We start from the raw sequence: 21269 nt of genomic DNA, 5'->3' as shown, positions 1-21269 counted from the left end.
TTTTTTCTGAGGTCCATTCTTCTTGGGTCCATTTTTAAGATACGAAAAAAGGGTTCCAGGTAGATTTACGAAAACTAAAGCAAAAGAAAAAGTGTACAAAAAGAAGAAAGTAGAACAATTTTTGGCCAAAGGGACGAAAGAAAAGTAAGTCCGTCTCTGACTATTAAACGCTGCAAAACCCCTTTATTCGCAAGATGTGTATTTTCGACGATACAGGCTAGATAGATTTATTTCTTTAAGATAGCATTATCGAGACTTAGATAATTGGCTTTTTTATTTAAAGTGAGTGTTTCAGAAAAGGACATTAATTATTCTAATCCAAAAAAATGTTAGCGCAATAATAAAATTTCAATGTACTGCAGATATTTTAAATAGAAAGAATGTATATCGGGAAACTTAAGCTTCATAAGGAAGCGACATGAATTTTTTGGAAGTTTAATTATTGGTCAACATTTATAGTACAAGAGCCGAATTAGGGTCGACCTTCTCCCATATGTTTACAAAATGTAAATTATTTTTTATGGAATGTAAAATATCAACAAATATCCAGCTGTATTGAGTTACATACAAAAATATGAATTAAATTTCGATTTGCCCCAATTTTCTGGATCAATATTTATACAATTTAAATATTAATCTAGGAAACTAGGGCAAATCGAAATATAATTCAAAATATTCTAGAGTTCTCATTTATTATCTTTGATAATTTTTAAAATAAAAAAATATGGTCAATAAGAATATCAAAACTTCGAAAGCTTTAAATTATCTTCATTTATAGATATGCTATAATATTATCAAATTGTATATTATTTCTTATGGTTTTGTTTTTGAGCAAACTAAAAGTCGTTAGATATGCAAGCCAGTGAAAAATTCCAAAAATTTTTACTCTTGGTATTTTCAAATAGTCTTGGCCACATTTTTTTAAGCAACCCATTACAGATATATTTGTTATTATTTTACATTTCAAAAAAAATAACTTTCATTCGGTATAACAGATGGGTAAAGATCGATCCAAATTCGACTTTTAGACTATTAACTTTTTTCCAATTTTACAAATCCCTAATTAAAAATTGAATAGCTGTATCTGTTCAAACAATCAATTTGATTGCTTTTCGCTACATAAACATATCCTTAAAATTGATTTAGAATTTAAATTTGACAATATTCGAAATATTATCAATTATTCAATTAAAATTTTTAGAAAATCAATCAGTTTATTTCAGAAATTAATAAGTTGACCTTGGAGAAATTATGGATAAAGAATAAACGTTAATAATAATGTTAAATACAGTAGACCCGCGGGGATCCTGCCGGACACAGGTACCTCAAACAGTAATTTCAATGCAGATTTATTATAAATATCTACATGAATGCTTTATGTCCATAAAGTTAGAAAATGGTTGAAATTTTATTACTTTGATATGCAAATTACCGGATTACAATATTTTTCAAAAAGAAACAGACTGCAGGGGGTTTGTGTCTGTATAGGGGGTGGGGTCTATGTCGATAATTCGATACCGCTTTTCAAAACTTTTGTCGGGTTTTGCTAGAGTGTACAAAATAAAATATTAAATGCTTAAAATTTCAGTGGTCCTATTTTTATTCCCTAAAATCCAAAATGGCTATATGGGTTTGAAGAATGATAAAGAACCAATAAATTAACATACCTTTTATTGAATATTTAAAGTATAACAAGTATAAAATAAATTTAATTTTCTTTTTGAAATAACATCAAAATAATTTATATAATTTTTACGCCGTGTATCTACAAAAACGCATTGCATTTCACAGTTTGTAAATATTATTTGGTCCAAATACCAAGCCGAAAATTTTTGAATCATATAACAAAAACAATATACCTATTTAAAATAAAAAATAAATCCATTGGATCTTTACAAAAAAAAAAAAAGAAAAAAAAACATAACCAAAAAGAAATCCTACAGGACCAAAATCCATATAAGGTATTGCAAATTTTATGTTTTTTGAGATTTAGAAAGTAACAGATTTCTTTTCAGATCGTGCCGAAATTCTGGTCGATTTTAATGATGATTTTTGTGAAGAAAGATTAGAATTATTATCTTCACACTCTGCAAGAATGGCACGTAATTGTTTACCACGACGTTCGCGTGCTGCTTGTCGATCGCTAATCGCTTCCATTTCATCCTCTAAATCTTGTAAACGGGCTCTGGATTGTTTAGCACGTTCAGCGGCGCCACTAGTTTCCTCATCACGTAATGCAGTCCATCGTGCTTGTACTGGGGCATCGTCGAATTCATCATCCATAATTAATGATTTCCTTAAATTTGATTTAGCAACTAACGAAGATTCACCATTTTGGATTCGGCGTGCACTTACTTCATTAATACCAACGGAATCTAATAATTTGTCCGATAAACCCATGTCTCGTCGTGTTTGTAAAGAGCTCACTGTACCTTCCAAATCGACGTCTTCCAATACTTTACGTCGGCTTTCGCGAATTTTTCTCAATGATTTGGAGATCTGCAAATCAATTTAAAATTCATTTATATAAAGTTATTTTACATCCTTCAGAGCTAATTTCATGTTTTTAACTTGAATAGCTTTGGCTTTGCGGTTAATTACTAAATTTAATTCGATCATTGGCTGGGTGCCCGGACACTCAGAAATCGGTGGGAATCGGTTGTCGAAGGTAATACACTTTACCCGAAGGAGATTTTCGTGAAAAGTCAGCCTGGAGGTTACTAGACAAATTATCAATGAATTGTTAACTTACTTCTTCGTCTAAATCATCGTCACCATCACCGCCAAAGCTTGGGATAATTTTTAAACCATCCCGTTTAGTGGCAGCACCGCGTGAATCAAAAATGGTTTCATCAGAAATCAATTTTTCAGCACGACGTCTTGCAGATGGTAAATCCATCTCTTCAAATGCCCGACTAAAACGATCATCAACATTTTCTGGGACGGGAGTTGAACGTGGTGGTGATTCTAATGGCCGGCCAGAATATTTACGATCCAATCGATCCAAAGCTGGTCTGTATAGACTTTCGCCAATATTGTAATTTGCATCGTACACACGGGTTCTTCTTGGTCGAGACATTCTGTGAAACAAGAAAAATGGACATTAATTTAGATGGAAAAAATATACATTTTGAGATCAGCAAATTTAAAGAGACAATTTTCATTTTTATCGATCAAATGTTTAGCTAGAATATGCCATACAAAATCAATTAAAAATAGTCCAAAGGTAAGTAAAAGGTCGATAATCGAGTTTACTAATGCCCATAAGGTTCACTCAAGAGCAGAAATTCTTTGCGCTGTAGTTCACTCGATTATTCATCTTTTTCTTCCATAAGACACTTTCTCGTATAGTTCTGCCATCAAATAGATTGAATATGTTTGTAGCGCAAAAATAATCTGGAGCATGCTTAACTTTATTGGGACCATTTTAAATGAAATTTTTATTCACTCTACAGAATTTTTTTTCACATTACAGTCATACATATGGCATCTAATCTCTTTGTCCAACTCTTAGGATTCAAAGTTATTTTATTCGCCTAAGCTAAATGACAAATAGTGATAAAACGACAAAAATAATTTATATTAAAAAGTTTTGTGTTTGGCGCCATAATTGCCTTGATTTCAGGGTCCATCATTTGTTGATAATAGCAAATATTTAAAAAATTTGATTTTGATATAATCCCAAGTTTCTTGCTTTGGCTTTTGGTTATTTTGATACCTAAATTACAATATTTGTAATGATTCCTTTCATGAAACATCTTGTACTTATAATCTACTCAAAAAAATGTTTCAAATTATTTCAGTTGATAAAATTAATTTCTATTTTAAAAATATCAAGTTGACATTGGTATAGTTCAATAAGTTTTCCATAATAAACAACAAATTGAAATCGAAAAGTAATACATAACTAAATTAAATCATCAAATTAAAGAAAACAAAAAATTTTAAAAATAATGTAATACTAATTCGAAATGAAAAATTATCTAAATATGGTAATCAATAAAAAATATTGAAAATAATGAATGCATACAATTAATTGCGCGTTTATTTAAACGGTAATAAAAATCATGGTAAAGACGATGCCTACATTATTTACGAACACGAAGAGACTCATTAGCTTTTATATTTAGAATATGATGTCGTCACTATATACTTTAATCGCTATTTCACTTTAACATATAATTTTTTCATTGTATTTAACTCTCTCATCTCGTACAGCTGACTTTTTCAAGTTATTGTACGCCATTTCCTTTCAGCTGTCATTATAGTACTAGTTGGTGAATCTCTTTGTTTGGATATTATTGTGGGGCATTTAGAAAAACAACGTCAAAAAATTTAATTGTATTGTGTACGATTTAAATTTAAAAAGATCGTGTTTGAAATTTAAAAAAATCGTACAATATGTCATCGCCAAGTGCTGGGAAACGACGTGTTGATACAGACGTATTAAAACTGATCGAAAGTAAACATGAAGTAACCATACTAGGTGGTTTGAATGAATTTTGTGTAAAATTTTATGGACCACAAGGGACACCATACGAAGGTGGTGTTTGGAAAGTTCGTGTACATTTACCAGAACAATACCCATTTAAATCTCCAAGTATTGGATTTATGAATAAAGTTTATCATCCAAATATCGATGAAGTATCTGGGACAGTTTGTTTGGATGTCATAAATCAAGCATGGACTGCATTATACGATCTATCAAATATATTTGAAGCATTTCTACCACAATTATTGACGTATCCAAATCCAATAGATCCATTAAATGGAGATGCAGCAGCCATGTATTTACATAAACCAGAAGAATACAGAAAAAAAGTTGCAGATTATGTGCGTAAATATGCAACTGAAGAAGCACTTAGAGGACAAGAATCCAGTCCGTCGGATAGTGAGTCCAGTATGTCGGACTTTAGTGAAGATGAAGCACAAGATATGGAATTATAACATCGTATTGTGTTTTGTGTCAATAAAAACAAAAACATTTTTAGTGTGTTCTGGGGGGGTCTCCTAAAACGCCATCTTCACGTTAATAATATATGCATATTGTAATTACGTATTTGTTTTATCGACTCAATAAAATTTCTGTTTTTTTTTTTAAACAGAAATTTTGTTTGGGTGTCCGAATTATATTGTGTGTTTACTTACGTAATTGCACTGCAAACCAAAGACTTTGTGGACGAAATAATGAATCCGCATTTTTTTGAAAGTAGTAGTCGAGAGCATTTTAACGAAGTTTATTAGTTTTTTTTCTTATTAGTTAAGCAATTTTTTCACTGCTTAAAAAATGTTTTTTTATGGTTGTAAAAGTTTATTAAATAGTTTATATTTTAAAAATACAATTAATCGTCGAAATAATATTTCATTTTTATTATTTTTTGTTTTTTTTTTTTTTTTTTTTTTTTTTTTATTTTTTTGGGTACATCACTTGATATTTCTACGATTTTCGATTTGCGAAAATTGTCAACTCTCTTGACATCACCTTTTGGAATTATTTTGAAACATATTAAATTTTATTTTTTTAATTTTTTATAAAAAAAAAACTGTTAATTTATCCCCTAAATCAACAAAGAACTCACAACGAAATTCGACAAATTTTTCTTTGTTGAAATAAAAAAATTACCGTGTGTTACAAAAGTTATATTTTTATTTTGACCATAAACAAAAATTTGTGATATATTTACAGCCATTAAAAATTATTGTTTTTCTCAGCTATTTAAAAAAAAAAATTTCGTGTTTTGAGTTACAATTTTTTTTAGCTTTTAGTATAAGGGCCAAAAGAAAATTTTGAAAAAAAACTTGTATAATATTTAATATTTATATAGATGTTTTAAATGTTTGTGTAATTGATAAAAAGGTCCTTATTTTCTCAAAATTTAATAATAAAAAAAAAACACTGTGATCTTGAGAATAGTTTTTTTCAATATTTAATCCATTTTATAGATTTAAATTTCAAAGTGCAATATATACTGGGTGTTCGAAAAGTTTATGCAAAATGGAAAAATGCGACTCTCATGAGTTAAAATTGTTAGAATTTTGTCTTTCGAGATGAGACCTATTACAGTCTGCTCCCATGTAAAATGGTGTGTTATGCGTAATGCAGGGGCTAAAACAAGCACATGTTCGAAGTTAAGTTTCCAAAACTTTTTCCGTAAATTTTAATTCAGCAGAAATTGAATGAGAAAATAATTTTTTAATGATTTGGTCAAATTTATTAATAATGAATAATGTTGCAATATAAATTTTTCTCTTAGCAGTTAAGAATATGAATTCTTCTTTAGCCCTCTACGTTATGTAACACCTGCGACCGCATAATATTTCACATTCCGCATTAGATGTATCTATTTTGAGTATAAAAAGGCAGAACGTAATAATCTATTGATTTTTTTGTATTTTCATGAATACGATCGATCCTAGACATGTTTCGGAAATAATGCATTTATTTTTTGCGCTACCTTCTCGAACATTTAGTATACAAATATATCTAAAGTAAACCTTTTCTGGCATTACCTTTTTATCAATTAGTGAAAAAATTCAATGTTTTTATGACTAAAAAATGTTTACTTATACTAAAATATTGAAAAATATAAAATATTTTTTATAAAATTAAAAATGAGCAAAAAAATAAATTAAAATCATTAAAATCTCAAAAAATTTAGCTAATAATTCTAATAACGGACATATAAAAAAAAATTTTATATTTATTTAAGAAAAAAAATGTAATCAAGAAAAAAATTTTAAATAAATAAGTATATCACTGGGTAAAAATTTATATATTTATTTTTTATTAAGTCGAAAAAAAAGGTATTTATCAGAGCACACAGAGTGTCCTAAAAACAACGTCCACACAAATCACTGTATACTCAATTTTGGGATACCATGTATTTTGAAAATATTCTTTAATATTTTGTATCAAAATAAAAATTCATAATGGTTTTTTTATAAAAGAATTAAACCGAATATTGTCGAATGTTAACTAAAGCACCCGAATATTTTATTTCGATAATGAAGTATGAAAATACTCTGAAAATATTTTTTTAGAAATTTAATTTATGTATTTTTAAAATAAAATCATAGACTTTTAAAATATATTTTTTAAGTTTATGGTATGGTATGGGAAGTAATAAATACATCGATATATATAAAATGGACTGTGTCTACGATAGATGGTGACATCTGTTATGAAGAAAGTGTACAAAAAATTACAAAGTGTCCATTTTATATCATAAAGTGCTTGCATTTTTTTGTTACTTATTGACAATAATTTGTGTTACAAAAATTCGAATTTACTAACAAAAAATTAAAGCGTTTTGAAACACAATATTATTGTTTGTTGAATTATTTTAAGGGGATGTGTTTTAATTTTTTCAGTTAAGTGTTTGAGATTTTATGATAATATATATAAACAGAACGGTACATTCTCAAGAATATGAATAAAAAGGATTTGAATAACCGTTTAGTTAGCAAGGTTGAAATTGCTATTTTACTCCTTAAACCTTTTTATGAAAAAAGCATAATTTTTACGCAAAGGCCGATTTAAATTTATGAAATGATAAAAACATGTCAATTTTGAAAATTTATTCTCATTATTCTGTTTTATTTTTCCGGTTGACTCAATTTTGAGTTTTTCATAAGTCAGTCAACTGTTCTTTTTATAAAGATTTTTTCGGATGTACCGTTCACCTAATAAGAGATACAATTATTTGATAATTAATTTTTTTAATTTAAAAAAACTTCTTTATGTATTGTGGTAGATAATTAATAAGATAAGTATTTAAAAATATATTAAATTTATTGATAGATCAAACAATTAAGTAAAAAAACAAACAAAAATCATTTTTAGTTGTGTTCAAGAAAATATTTCAATAATATTTAAATTAATATTTTTTCATTGTTTTATTATTATTTTTAATTATAAAAAAAAAACACCCTTCTTCAAGACTTTTAAAACGTCTTTATAGGTTAATGCTGGAAATGGGAGAGGGGGTTTGTTTTGCATTATTTATTAACCTAAGGTTCTGATATACGCTGGGAGTTTAGGTCAATGGGCACATTTTCTTTCTGATTATTAGCGTTGCTACATTGGCTTAGTTAAAAAAATTATTAGCAAGCTATTGGCATTTTGGATTCTTTTTTCGACTTATGGCAGTTGCAGTGGTGGGTTTAAGGAAATGGGCCCAGTGGGCTAAATCTGTAAACTTGGTGCCCCCCCCCCTTTGTGGTGCCTTTTCCTACTTTGCCTCTTTCCCCTTATTTTTTAATCTTCGTACCCTTTTATGCAAATTTGCCTTGCTCTCCTTTTTTTCAGATTTCGTGTCTTTCGAGCCCGTTGTAATGCCCTACTTCGAGGGCCCAGTGGAAATTGCACCTTTGTGACCCCTTAAACCCGCCACTGCAGTTGATAGATAAAGAAATGAACTTCGTGCCTTTTCATTCAAATTTCTCACCCCCCTCGCCTTTTTTTAAGTTTTTGTTGGTGCACTTCGAATCCCCTTGTGATGCCCTACTTCGAGGACCCAGTGGGCAATTGATCCTTTTCGCCACTTAAATCCGCCACTCCAGTTATTAGATAAATGTCAAGAAATCTCAAAGTTCGATTACATGTTGATTGGAAAAAGAGCTAATAAATAACAAAATATAGGAAGAGATGCCTTACCAGGCGCGTTAATAAACCAATAAAAAATGTCTGTCTGTCACAAGGTTAATTCGACATTAGTGAAAGATTAATTGGTCAAACTGATTTTGTCTTAATTATTAGGTAAGTGTTTTTAATATACAACTGCGTGAATTCAGAAGTTCTTGGGAGTTTTAGTAAAATCTATAAACATTTGTTTAAGTCTACACGTGGCTTAAAATGCAAACTATGATCGAATAAATTTAATGTATTCATGAGTGAAACAAACGCTATCTACAACACAGTACATGTTCAAACAACTAAAAAGAAACTTAACGCTCAACTAATATAATAGCAAGGATTGTATAAATAATAATAGTATCTATAATTAGCGCTACATAATGCCTTCATTCTTTTTCAGCTCAAACATCATCTCCGGGAAATGTTATTAAAAAACGCACACCGCATATAATATCATGTGTATATAACAAACATCTCACACTGAATCTGAAAATGTACAAACACACATGGCTGACACGCATACAATCACACATGATCATCACGGTCAAACAAAACAAAACATCATTTTGTTAAAATAATTAGGCCATGTTGTACGAAAACTTTTCTAGGCATTTGAAAATAAAATCAAAAAAGAAGTAAAGATGGCCGCATCAGAATGTGTACAATGGCTTTAGCTGACTTATTAGTAATCTATATGAATTTGACAAGTGTTATTTGATTTTAAATACTTTGGAAATAACTTCTTCATGTTTTTAAAACGTCAATAAACATTTTATTTGAATAATAAATATTATATGAAGGTGGTTACCTTTTTGTTATTTACGCATCAATGCAAATTAACCATTTCTAATTAATTTATTTCCTTTTTGCACAAATTATGAATAATAATTTAATTCTAAGGTCATTTATTTGCCATATTTTATTAAGTAATATAAAATGTCCAGACATTCTTTTGTTTTATACGATGTATAACGAAGTTTATCGAATATTCCCATTGTTTTCAATCTTTGAAATATTTTGTAAGTCTATTACCAAATCGAAAAACTATTTTTTAATAGTTTCTCATATATTCAACAGGCAATAACGTTAAGTGATAAGATATGTATACAAAAATTTAGTGGTTATATTACCATTGATAAGGATTATTATGTTCAATCATTACGAATTACACGTGACCATGAATAAATTATTAGTTATGTAGGTAAGATTTTTTTATGCGCGGTTTATAATAATTACGCCATTTAACCAAATTATTAATGAAATACAGTAGACCCGCGGTAATCGGCCCCCTGTCCAAATCGGCACTCCTTGTAATCCGACATAACTATAACGGTAATTACAATGCAGATTTATTATAAATACATGTCGAATTTGACGGATTACAAGATATTCTTTTTGAAAAAGTTACAGGGGGCTTGTGGCAATACTCTATAGTCCGACAAATTCGATAATTCGACACCACCTTGTCAAATCTTTGTCGGATTCTGGCGAGTTCACTGTTCAAAGATTCGAACAGTTTAAAGTATTTAGATCGTACCATCAAGGGATTTATCGACGAGCCTTGAACCTTCAAAGAAACTAAAATTGGAGCATTTATATCTAGGCACAAGTTTCCAGCATCTTTCAAACAGTAGTTTACGCAACAATTTCGAGTCAAGTCATTGAAATATGATGAAATCGATTCTTTACAAATGTTTTATCAAATTCAATAACCTAAGCAGGAACAATTAGTTCATTCTATTCCAAATGCCAGAATAAACAAGTGTAGAAAGAAAAGGAGTAATATCTTTGCTTTGAAAGACTTTCGCAGGACCAGGGAAAACTAAAAGTATTGTCAATTTCGGAAAACTTCAAGATCTGTGTCAAAACTGAAAAGAAATAGACATGAAGCATTTCAAACTGAAAGAGCATCTCTGAGAAGCTGAAATTTGAAACCAATTAAAGCAACTACAGGCATTGACATGATAGATTTCAGAAGTAGGGCAGTTAAAAACCGAATGTTTAGGATGCTATCAAAGATTGAGGACACCAGAGATCTTCCCAATGTGTTACAACTCCGTACAAGTCACTCAAGTTTTAAGAATCTCAAATTGAAATCTCCAGCTCCTAACGTCACATGGCAACAACCTTGCGTTAAAGTAACCAAACTTGAGCTACATCAAGTTGTATATTGGTAACTCGTCATTCTAGTTCAATTGTAAATCACCATTGCCGACACTTTTAAATTTAATTAAAAACCGGAATATTTTGAAAAACAAGCCCTTTAAATAATATTTAAAAATAAATTATGAATAAACTTTTTTGTAATCGAAAATTTTATGACTAAAATAAACTATAAATTACTAATAATAGCTGCAGTGCAAAAAAAATAGAATATTATTTCATTACCGAATATAAATTTTGATAATCTTTCAATATGTTTAAAAATAAATACAAAACGTTCGTAGAACTTTTTCACATGCCTAATACGTTTATCAGTACAGTTGGGTGTAACGTAATATACATTGTTTTAACAGAATGTTATGTATGAAGTATGAACACATCTGTGTGCAGTAAAATCTAGTTAAATCGAAACTTTGATAACTCTTATTTAAAAACGGATTTACAAAAAAATAGAGCGAAACGAATTTCTGTAATAGTGTCCCATCTTTGAACGCAAGGGCTAACAACTTCAGAACCCAACTAACTCCTCTATAGTCGGCAAACTGAACCCAACCAACTCGTAATTATAACAATATTCCGGGTCTATAAAATTTTCGGTCACTTTTTTCTGATTACCACAGTAACTTATTTCTCACAAAGTAACATTTATAAAGCCTTTTTCAATGAAAAAATACGATACAGAATGTTTCCGCCAAAACATATCATGAACTGATTTTTCTAGATATTGGGAGACTGTTGACAGTTCAAAAATAAAGAAGATGTATGAATACGCTGTGACAAAATCTTTCTGGAATGCACGACAGGCAAACAATGAAATTTTCAGGGGATTTAAACTCGGAAAATACTTAGTGGATAAGTTTAAAATGTAAGTAATTCTATTTTTCTTGGAGAAAATACAGTCATCTTTAAATAGAAGAAAATCTTATACTGGAGAATATAACAGAATTTGCGAATTATGTATAAGCTTTGCCAAAACTAGAAAATTACCTTGTATCAAGGCAAATTAAATTTATTAAAGGTTCTATTGTTGAGAAAATGGGCTATATCGCAAACCATTTTCTTTGGAAAAACAGTTTTTAAATATTTCTGAAATCAAACCACATCATCGGAACAACTAAAATATAGGCGATGAACCTCAAAATCAGTTCAGTTTTAAGAAGGCTCTAAGGAAAAAGATAATTTAATAGAGAGTGTTCTTAGATATGTTTCAAGTTTAGGATTCCGTTCCCGAACAATTTGTCGGGGTTTTTATAAATTTTGTATTCTAGAAATTCCTACAGGAAATAATCCTAATTAGATTGTTCTATTTTATTATTCAATTAGTCGTAGTAATATAAAATGAATCCATAAAATGTTAACGATACAAAAATTCATGAAAAGCACTACCACCTACCTAGACGCAAGCAAGGTGGTATCAAGGTTCTACTATATTATATTTTCGAAGAGATAATACTTTTAAGTAATAATAGTGTGAGTACCTAGTACCTAACACACGTATTTGTTATACAAAATGTATTAAATTTGACGAAATCAATGATCTGTTTCTCTTCACACAATATATTGATAAAAATACAATTGAAGCAATGCCAAAAATTATAATCAAAACATATAGCAAGGGAACACTGACTGACTTCGACTTGAATATATGTCTATGTGTGTGTTATACGCGATGGTAAATATATGTTTTATAATAATATCATGTATAATTTATTATTCAGTTTTCAAAATTAATTTAAATTCTTTTTTTAATGTTATTATTATTAAAATTTGTTTTTCAAAAATATTATTTTAATATTCAAAAATGTAATATCAAAAATCCACGTCAAACGGTGGAGTAAATAAAAAAAAGGTTACAAACTCAGGGAAAGAATCACTCAATTGCATTGCATCTGTTAGGTTGTAAAACGTATATAACCTGCTGTAATCACGAAAAATAAGTCAATTCTGAGCAATCACTGCGTTCTTTTGGGGTTCGATCGAAAAATTTCTGCTCAATGATCCCTAAATCATGCTCAAGGGAAATTTATTATATCTTATTTGTTCTATATGGCTGTGTGACGCTTTTGTTCACTTTCAGAAAAACGATCGTTTCAAATACCAAATGAAACTCTAGATGTTCCAAAAAAAGAGACACTGGAAAAGAGGGGGTCTGGGGGGTCAAGTAGTAAAATGATTCGGAAATCAAAAAGAACGCTAACAAGATTTCTTTAAAACGATCGTTTTTCTTAAAGTGAACAAAAGCGCCATACAACCATATAGAACAAATTAGATAACAATTCCCATTGAGCATGATTTCGGGTTCATTGAGAAGAAATTTCCCGATTAAACACCCAAGGAACGCAGCTATTTCTCCGAATTGTCTTATTTTTTGTAATTATAGTATACGTATTACAACCTTACTGAAAACCTTGCAGAAAATGACAATTATTGTCGTTAAGATAAAACCGAAAGTGCATTCCCCCATATTGCCAAACGATGAAAGCTAAAATAAAAAAATTGTTTATGGATATTTTACTATTGCCAAAGCGTTTTTCATGAAAATCAATATATTTCTATTTAAATAGATTAAAAATTGGTTTACAAAAATGAGAGTAATCAATATAGGATCAACTGAAGCAACGAGCGAAGAAACATTTGGTTTTTCAAAAGGTAATTTGAGCCAATATTGGTAAAATCCAAGACTGCATTTGTAATTTTGTTATTCAGGCAGCTACAGTTTTAGTTATTTTAATTATTACATAGTCAATTGACTAAGGCCACTTCCGATCTACTGATCCAGTCTTGCTTCTGCAACCGTAAGAATCTCTTTTGGAGATCCTATATCAGTTAGAAATTAAAATTTTCATTTACAAAAATGTGTCTAAGGGTACGAAGGAGCCGAATCGTTGAAGTCTAGATAAAAATAAGAAATTCCAGACATCTAAACTTGTAGAAATGTTCAAATGAATCAAAGTTTAATTATATATTTTCAAAATTATAATGCGCATTATACCAAGCATAAAATTATAAACCTAATTATAATAATCTATATAAAATTTGGCGATCGTTTTTAGATCAAAATAATGAAATCTAATAACTTTTTTAATAATTAAATTTGATATTTTAATTACTCTCCATTAATCAAATGTTTTAATTCACATGTAAAAAACAATTGATTTGCCAACAAATTTTAATCTGAATTTTAATGAAGTTCATGTAGGACTTTCATTTTTTTCCTTAATGATATCGTCGTTAAATACCACTGCCAATAAATTTATTATAAATTCGAAAATTTGGAAAAGTTTTTAGTTTCAATGAAGGAGGCACCTGATTATAATATAATTCTGATTGTCGCATATCGATTTGATATTTTGAAAATAGATATTCAGCACGAAATTCAAATGCGGCAAGAAGAAATATAGTAAAGAAAATTAAATTGTTACATTTCGATTTATATGCAAAAAGAAACGTTAACGTTTAAAAGTAATTAAGCTCTCAAGTGTGAATGCGCAGAAGGTAATTGAGCATGAATGAATTCTACGTCATCACATCGATGACAATAAAGAAATCATGGTTAAATCAAATTAAAAATAGCAATCAAAATATTGGAATTATATTTCAAGTACATTTCAATTGACTTTTTCTTAGAAATTAAAAGCCTAATTATGTGAAAAGCACACGAATATACGATATTGAATATTAGAGAAAGGTCATATATTCGTTTTCCATGAGTTATCAAATAAATGCGAAAATACGAATATGTACATATATATACCTAATTGTCTACATTGAATGAACTTTCAAATGACCTCTGTTCACTGAACGTAAGCTTTCTCATGTCGCGCGTCATGTCTAGGCTGGTGGTGGGTACATTGACTATAATACATCATACTACGTATAGTTTTTGTTTTTTATACTCCCCAAATCGACTACAAAAAGAAATTTTATAATAATTACCGTTAAAAAAACAAGACTAGACCCACCTAACTCATTCTATGCAAATACAACTTTTCAATTGTATCACAGAGGCTTCATAAGGTGACGTCATTTTACAATAACAAAATCTATCAAAACTGTCAAACTTTTTATTAATGGGTGCATGGGGTGCATTCAGAAAATATTCAACTGTTTAAATTAAAAAGAACCAATCATAAACAAATAATGATGTCATATTTCGCAATTGCATTTAGTTCATATTATTATCAATTTTAAACTGAGTGCAATTAATTACGTAGGTGGTACATTTTAAATGCGGGTTATTTGAACTTTTCAAGTATTTTGTTTTTATAAGTGACGTATACTGCTGTTTTAATGTAACTTTCAAAATTATTTCAACCAAAATTTTTACACTTAATAAAATCTCAAGTTTAAGATTAATATTTTATTTAACTATTTTCAGTTCGTGTATATTATTTCATTTGCCAGTTTTTTCCTGTCCACGCAAGATCTTCCTTACTTCTTATCAAGATTATCGTGCTGGGTAATTAAACTAACCCATAAAAATCAATTTTTAATTTTTTCTTTTTTTTTAAATTAATTGTTAAAATTTTTTATCGTTACCATGAGTCTTCCTACAAACTTTTAGATCCATTGGATCACGGAAAAAGGGTTAAAAATTGATCCAAGTCAAACGAGCAGACACTACGAGTTAAAAGAAAGGCAGTAAAAATAGACTCACTGTCTAAAATTTATCGCTTAATAAAAAAAAGGCTAGAGAATTAATATTAATATTTAATTTTGTTCATTATGTAATTTGTATATCATATCTGTAATAAAATTGCCTATAAATAAAAAGAAAGTAAATTACTATTGATGTTTTGTACGTCAATTATCTGTAGTATGTTTTTAGTCAAAAGTACCGCATTGCGGAATTCCTTACGGGACGAGCTAATAAAAAGTTAAGACTCGAACTTTACAAAAAAAGTGGGCAGTAATGAATTCACTTTAAAATTGATTCGTTTTGAATATTTCAATTTAAATAAAGAACACCCAAAAAATTTATCCCGAAAGAACTGGTATTTATGCACACAAAACACAATAGGGTCACCGAATAACTTCAATATTTTCAAATATATATAGAAATAATTATATTTTGTTCATCTTTCATTATATATCTGTGAACAACATAAATATTCACAACACTCGCAGCGTGTTCGTACTGCTTTAACCACAAAACACATTTGAAATTCAAAATAAAATGTATTTATAAATAAAAATAAAATCACCAAAAATTATACACTTACTTTGAATATACCATTGTTTAAAATTTAAAGAATATATAAAAAAATTAATAAATGCAATTAATATTTGTCAAAATTTAACTAATAAGTATCTTCAAAGCACAAAGCTTTTAATAAAACTAACAATTTCAATGATCAATAGACCTATTTATCATAAAAAAAAAAAAAAACATCAACGCCTGTTTGTAACATCAAAACGATTGCTAATATAAAAGTACTAAATTTAGACCGATAATTCATAATATTAAAATTTTGAAATATATCTTCTTCAGAGATGTTAGTCTAAATTCTAATTGTTTCGATCAGATTTAGATCACCAGTTTATTTATATCATAAATTTTACAAGTAACACATTTTCAACTATATAAACATAAGGAGACAGAATGTTTCAGGACGAAAAGTAAAAACTTTAAGTACGTAATCAGGAATGACAAATACACAACCCTGTATGTTGTTAAAGTCAATAATGACATCATGGCAGTCATAAGCAGGTGAATCTTAAAAAAAAAACAAGTGAAAACAGGCAATTGACTGAGCTAATTGTTGAAATATCATGTATAGGTAGTGTTGATTACGAAACCGTTTACACACATAATATATGTAACGTATAAATTTAAAATATATACAATAGGTACCTGTATACATACTGTATACCTAATGTTTCTAACTTAATTTGCGCCCTCGCGAATAAACAGTGATGTTTACGAAAATTTTTCATATTTAAACTTTTGTTTAATCTCTAACGATTTATAAGTTAGGTACAGACCCAAGACCTAATTGACCTATGTTGCTCATTTACGATAATTCGACCTAACTTCCCGAATTTGATATCTTTTTGCGTTTGTGAATTATCGTATCGACAGACAGGCAGACGGAAAGGAAACCGAAAATGGACTAATTAGATGATTTTATGAAGACCTGTACCAAAATTTTGTTCATAGCATCAATTTTTTTAAGCGTTACAAACTTGGGACTAGACTTAGTATACCTTGATATATTTCATATATACATGGTATAGAAACAGCAGTTATCTTTGTAACGAAATGAATAGACCATTAAAAGAGTGGAATATTTTTAATAGGCCTTTTCATCGATTTGCTTTTGTTTCGGACAGTTGTCAAAAAACTATTCAACTAAAGAAAATCGAATATATTTTACCTTTATCAAATAGCGTTTTTTCACAAAAATAGAAGATGTATGATATGTCTTTACTTGAATAACATCTACCCGACACAAAAAATAAACATTTTTTAAATAAAAAGCCCTATTGTACAAAGCTGTCGTAAGTTTCTATGGTTTTTGATATGCATCAATATTTATTTCTCTCGCGTTATCGTACTTCTATTTTACGACATCCGTTATCGTACGGTAAAATGATTTTCCCAACATGTAATATTTAAGAATAGGAGCCATGTTTTTATAGGAACATTTTGCGTACTTAAAATATATTTGTTATTCCTCCTGAAACACGCTGTATAAACGTTAATACTTTAATAATTAATGAATTTTATTAATCTGTTTATTTGAATCTTGAGTTGGACGATGGACGTTATTAGTTCAGTTAGTCAATTTGGGTAAAAATAATTACGATGACGATAATATTATTAAATATATTATTAAATGTACATAAATATTTCACTAATGGGTCAAGTTTATATTTATAGTTTTTTCATTAATTTTAAACATTATGACGAAACATTTTTATCGGTCACAGATATTTATTTCTGTTGACAAATTCTGGAAGAAATAAAAAGTATATACAAGGAAGGGTAGAGAAGTATACAATTTTGAAAACGCTGTAAAGTGACAAAAACAAACTAATTTTTCCATATAGAGTTTTCAATTATTTTTGAAAAAATGCTTCAAAATGTTGATTTTCCTAACAAGTAGCCACAAAAAAATATATTTCGGTAAAATAACACGCTTTCTTCCAAGTAAAAACAACAGTCGTGTATGTAATTGTTATATGTACAAATAAAGTTGATGGTAACATAATCTACAATTACTATGAAAGCTATCAACAAATTAATGATTAATGCATAATATTTTTACCTATATGATGTCAAATCATGGTGGCTCGTGTTTTAGGTCACGTGATATACAGATTAAAAATTACTACTTTTAATTTGAATATAATAAAACAATATTATTACGGAACTGATAATAACTTGTTCGTCTGGAAGAATGTCTACGTCTGAATGGACGGCATCATACTTCAACCATTTTTTGAGCTCAGTTACATTTAGTTAACTTTTTGAATGACTTTTTTGTGTAATTTAACGCTTCAAACTGTTAAAAATACAATTTACAAAATACACTTTTTGTAATTTACAGTGTTTTTAAACTCATCCACTTATCTGCCTCACCCTGTACTTTCAAGCCGGGACGGGTATAATAGGTTGAAATGGAGTTTCGAGGGGAGAAATTAGTACAATGACCTAAAGATTCAAATAATTATTAAAGGGCAATTTTCAATGCCTTATTTAAAGATTTATTTTAGCCCCTAAACCTTATGGAAGTTTAGATTATTATTCCCGCTTCAAGAAGTACCTACATAACAAAATTATAACTGATTTCCCCTACTGACAGGAGAAAGACCGGAGATTTTAAAATTTTTAATTTGTTTTTGAAGAATTTATGATTTTATCCCTTTCTTATAAAATAATAATTTTCGTTTAAATCTGGAGAGTTCTTCTTCTGGAAAACTGGAGAACTGTTTCCAAACTTGAAGATTCTGGATCAAATTCAGGGAGGTGGAACCCCTACAGGAAGTAGTATTCCTTATGAAAATAATAAAAAGAAAAACAGCCTTTGTCAATTAAAATACAAGAAAATCTTTATGTTTAGCCATTTTCAACTAAATATTACTCAATATTGTTAGTTGGAATATCGACCACCAGAGGCGTGTCGTTTGTTGATGATGATTTGAATTTATTAACATTTTGGAATTATATTCAAAGTATTACAAAAAAATTGAATTTCTGAGATCCATTTCTAACCGACAATTAAAACATTAACAAATTCCAAGCACAATTTCTTAGAAATAAATAACAACATATATTTTTAACGAAATATTTCAGAAATTTACATAATTATGAAATTTAAGAAGACATATTTTTCTGGTATATTCATAAACTTTAATCTTAGTTTATTAATAGAAGCAACCAAACTTTTTTAATAATACAAACTGCAATTTTATATTTTTTACCAAAACAAACAATGTCTGTCTATACGTAAACTTAATGTATGCAATTTACATGATTTGCAACATTACCTAATTCGGACCTGTATTAATTTTCACTTAACACACTTTTTTTCTAAAATTACAAATCTAAAAATAATACATCCCAAAAAAAGTTTTCTCTTATTATATAATAAATAAAAAGGCTATTTTTTTTAGAACTGTACCTAAATCTTTTCGTGCCCTCAATTTAATTAGTTTAAAATTTAGTTTAAAAAGAATTTATGTAGTAAAAAATTAATTATGAAATATTTAAACAATTTTATACGGTACAGAAACACATGCAGTAAACACGATTCTTACATAACGCATTCCGATAACGTCAAAGTTGCTTAAAAACTTGGCACATTTCAGTGATTGGGCTTACAACAATTTTTATCATATGTTGCGAAAATTATAATTAAATATTTTTTGCAAATACATACCTTTTAGATTCACTTATATAGGAGTTTGATTTACGATTATATTGACGAATAAACAAACGTATATGTTTTTAAGTTGCGATTTTTTTTTTTGGATCGAAAACGGATTGCACGTAAAATTATTATAAAAACGACGCTACACAGTAACTAGATTGAGACGTCGTTAAAACGAAATCTTACGTCGAATCGTAGTATGTATAGGTAATATTCAGTTCATCCTACACATTTTCAATCCCCACTTTCTGTTACTGAGCCAAAATATCACCTTTGAAAAAAAATTTACTTTTTTTTTTTAATAATGTTTTGTCTATTTTTTACACCTTTTTTTGGTTTTCACGCACGGGGGACCTATAACGAAAATTTTATTTTTTAAATATTGCATTTTCTTTCGTGTTGAAAAAAAAAATCTCAAGGCGAAAAAATTGTTACTATTTTAAAACGAATTCTATTTTAATTTTTGATAACATAAACATAATTTTTTCGAGGAGCCATGTTAATATAAATATTATTCGATCATTTTATATTTCCTCAAAATTTTGCTCACTATTCGATCATCGTATAAGTAAAATGTATTTTTACTCGACAGGCTTTTATCAATCCGAAAATTTGTATTTTTGGGTGCTAATTATCTATACAGAGTGTTTTTTTAAGTCGACATAAGCTTGAAACTCGATAAATAAATTTAATCGAGTAAAATGCTTCAAACGAAAAAATGTTATTTTCAAATGCACACATCTTATACCGGTAACGAATTCGATCTAAGTTTTCAGGTTCATTTAAACCTCCTTCTGGTTCATAACTGACAAACATTACATGAAAAATGTTTCGAACAAAAAATGTTACTTTTTTAATCATTAACAACTTTCTTATTTAAAGTGTGCATCAATCGATTTCCAGTTATGGATTTGAGTGAATTTTTTATTGAGCTTGAAAACCTAGGTCAAGCTTAATGTCTGCGTAAGGTATGCGCTTATACACGCCCAATATTTTTCGCTAAACATTTTTATCGATAAAAGTTATTTTTGAGTTTCAAGCATATATCAACTTAACAAAGCATCCTGTATATTAAAGGAAATGATTTTATAAAAAATGCAAAACAACATTCTTCAAATTAATTTTACCAACTTCTTCGGTGATTTCATTCGTAGGAATTCACTTTAAAAAAATAGCCACAATATAGAAAATTTGATCCAAAAATAACAAAAATATCGATTTTTTACGAATATTTTTTGAGGTTTCACTTGATCTTTTATACGAAGGATGGTATTTCGGATGCTAGATTTTTGTCATTTTTGGGTCACAATCTCCGTGAAAAGAGCATCGATTAACACCATCAAATTTACTCTCTCTCTAAATTTTCTATCTCCTTAGCAGGAGTATACATAACACTTAGAAATGAACGAAGAAAAGAGATTTAATTCGTCTATCTCTATGGGATATTTTTTCGTAAGAATAGGCAACTGGTTTGACAAAAATGTAATAAAATTTATTTTTATAAACGACTACTAAATAAAGCCATAATCTAAAATCACAGGAGAGAAAAAATCTCATTTTTTTGGTTTTGTGGAGATATACTATTATTCGACAAT

At 28.7% G+C, this 21269-nt stretch overlaps 2 protein-coding genes across 3 annotated transcripts; one reads left to right on the top strand and one right to left on the bottom strand.

The window, feature by feature from the left end:
• Positions 1 to 1875: 1875 nt before the first annotated feature.
• LOC123294779 lies at positions 1876 to 19856 on the bottom strand. Of its 2 annotated transcripts, none has more exons than XM_044875920.1 (3): positions 16021 to 16049; positions 2753 to 3080; positions 1876 to 2499 (listed from the first exon to the last, which is right to left on the bottom strand). In XM_044875920.1, the coding sequence occupies exons 1-3, from the start codon at positions 16032 to 16034 to the stop codon at positions 1990 to 1992; spliced, it is 852 nt and encodes a 283-aa protein (XP_044731855.1). In that variant the 5' UTR covers positions 16035 to 16049; the 3' UTR covers positions 1876 to 1989. The 2 variants fall into 2 exon arrangements, with proteins under 2 accessions (XP_044731855.1, XP_044731856.1); XM_044875921.1 differs by lacking the exon at positions 16021 to 16049 and adding an exon at positions 19684 to 19856 and having other exon boundaries at positions 1878 to 2499.
• Positions 4230 to 5301, top strand: LOC123294781 (ubiquitin-conjugating enzyme E2 H). Its single transcript, XM_044875924.1, has one exon. The coding sequence runs from the start codon at positions 4402 to 4404 to the stop codon at positions 4945 to 4947; it is 546 nt and encodes a 181-aa protein (XP_044731859.1). The 5' UTR covers positions 4230 to 4401; the 3' UTR covers positions 4948 to 5301.
• Positions 19857 to 21269: the final 1413 nt, after the last annotated feature.

Source organism: Chrysoperla carnea, chromosome 3 (assembly GCF_905475395.1).
Source record: "Chrysoperla carnea chromosome 3, inChrCarn1.1, whole genome shotgun sequence".
Lineage (NCBI taxonomy): Eukaryota > Metazoa > Arthropoda > Insecta > Neuroptera > Chrysopidae > Chrysoperla > Chrysoperla carnea.
The sequence above is the reverse complement of the archived record's forward strand: the minus strand, read 5'-3'. Positions and strand labels throughout refer to the sequence as shown.

What these genes read in the sequence shown, in the direction of transcription:
- LOC123294781 (XM_044875924.1), top strand. Translation starts at nt 4,402, where the DNA reads ATGTCATCGCCAAGTGCTGGGAAACGACGTGTTGATACAGACGTATTA.
- LOC123294779 (XM_044875920.1), bottom strand. An exon ending in ACGATGATTTAGACGAAGAA is followed by an intron (nt 2,500 to 2,752) that starts GTAAGTTAACAA and finishes ATTGATTTGCAG; the next exon opens with ATCTCCAAATCATTGAGAAA.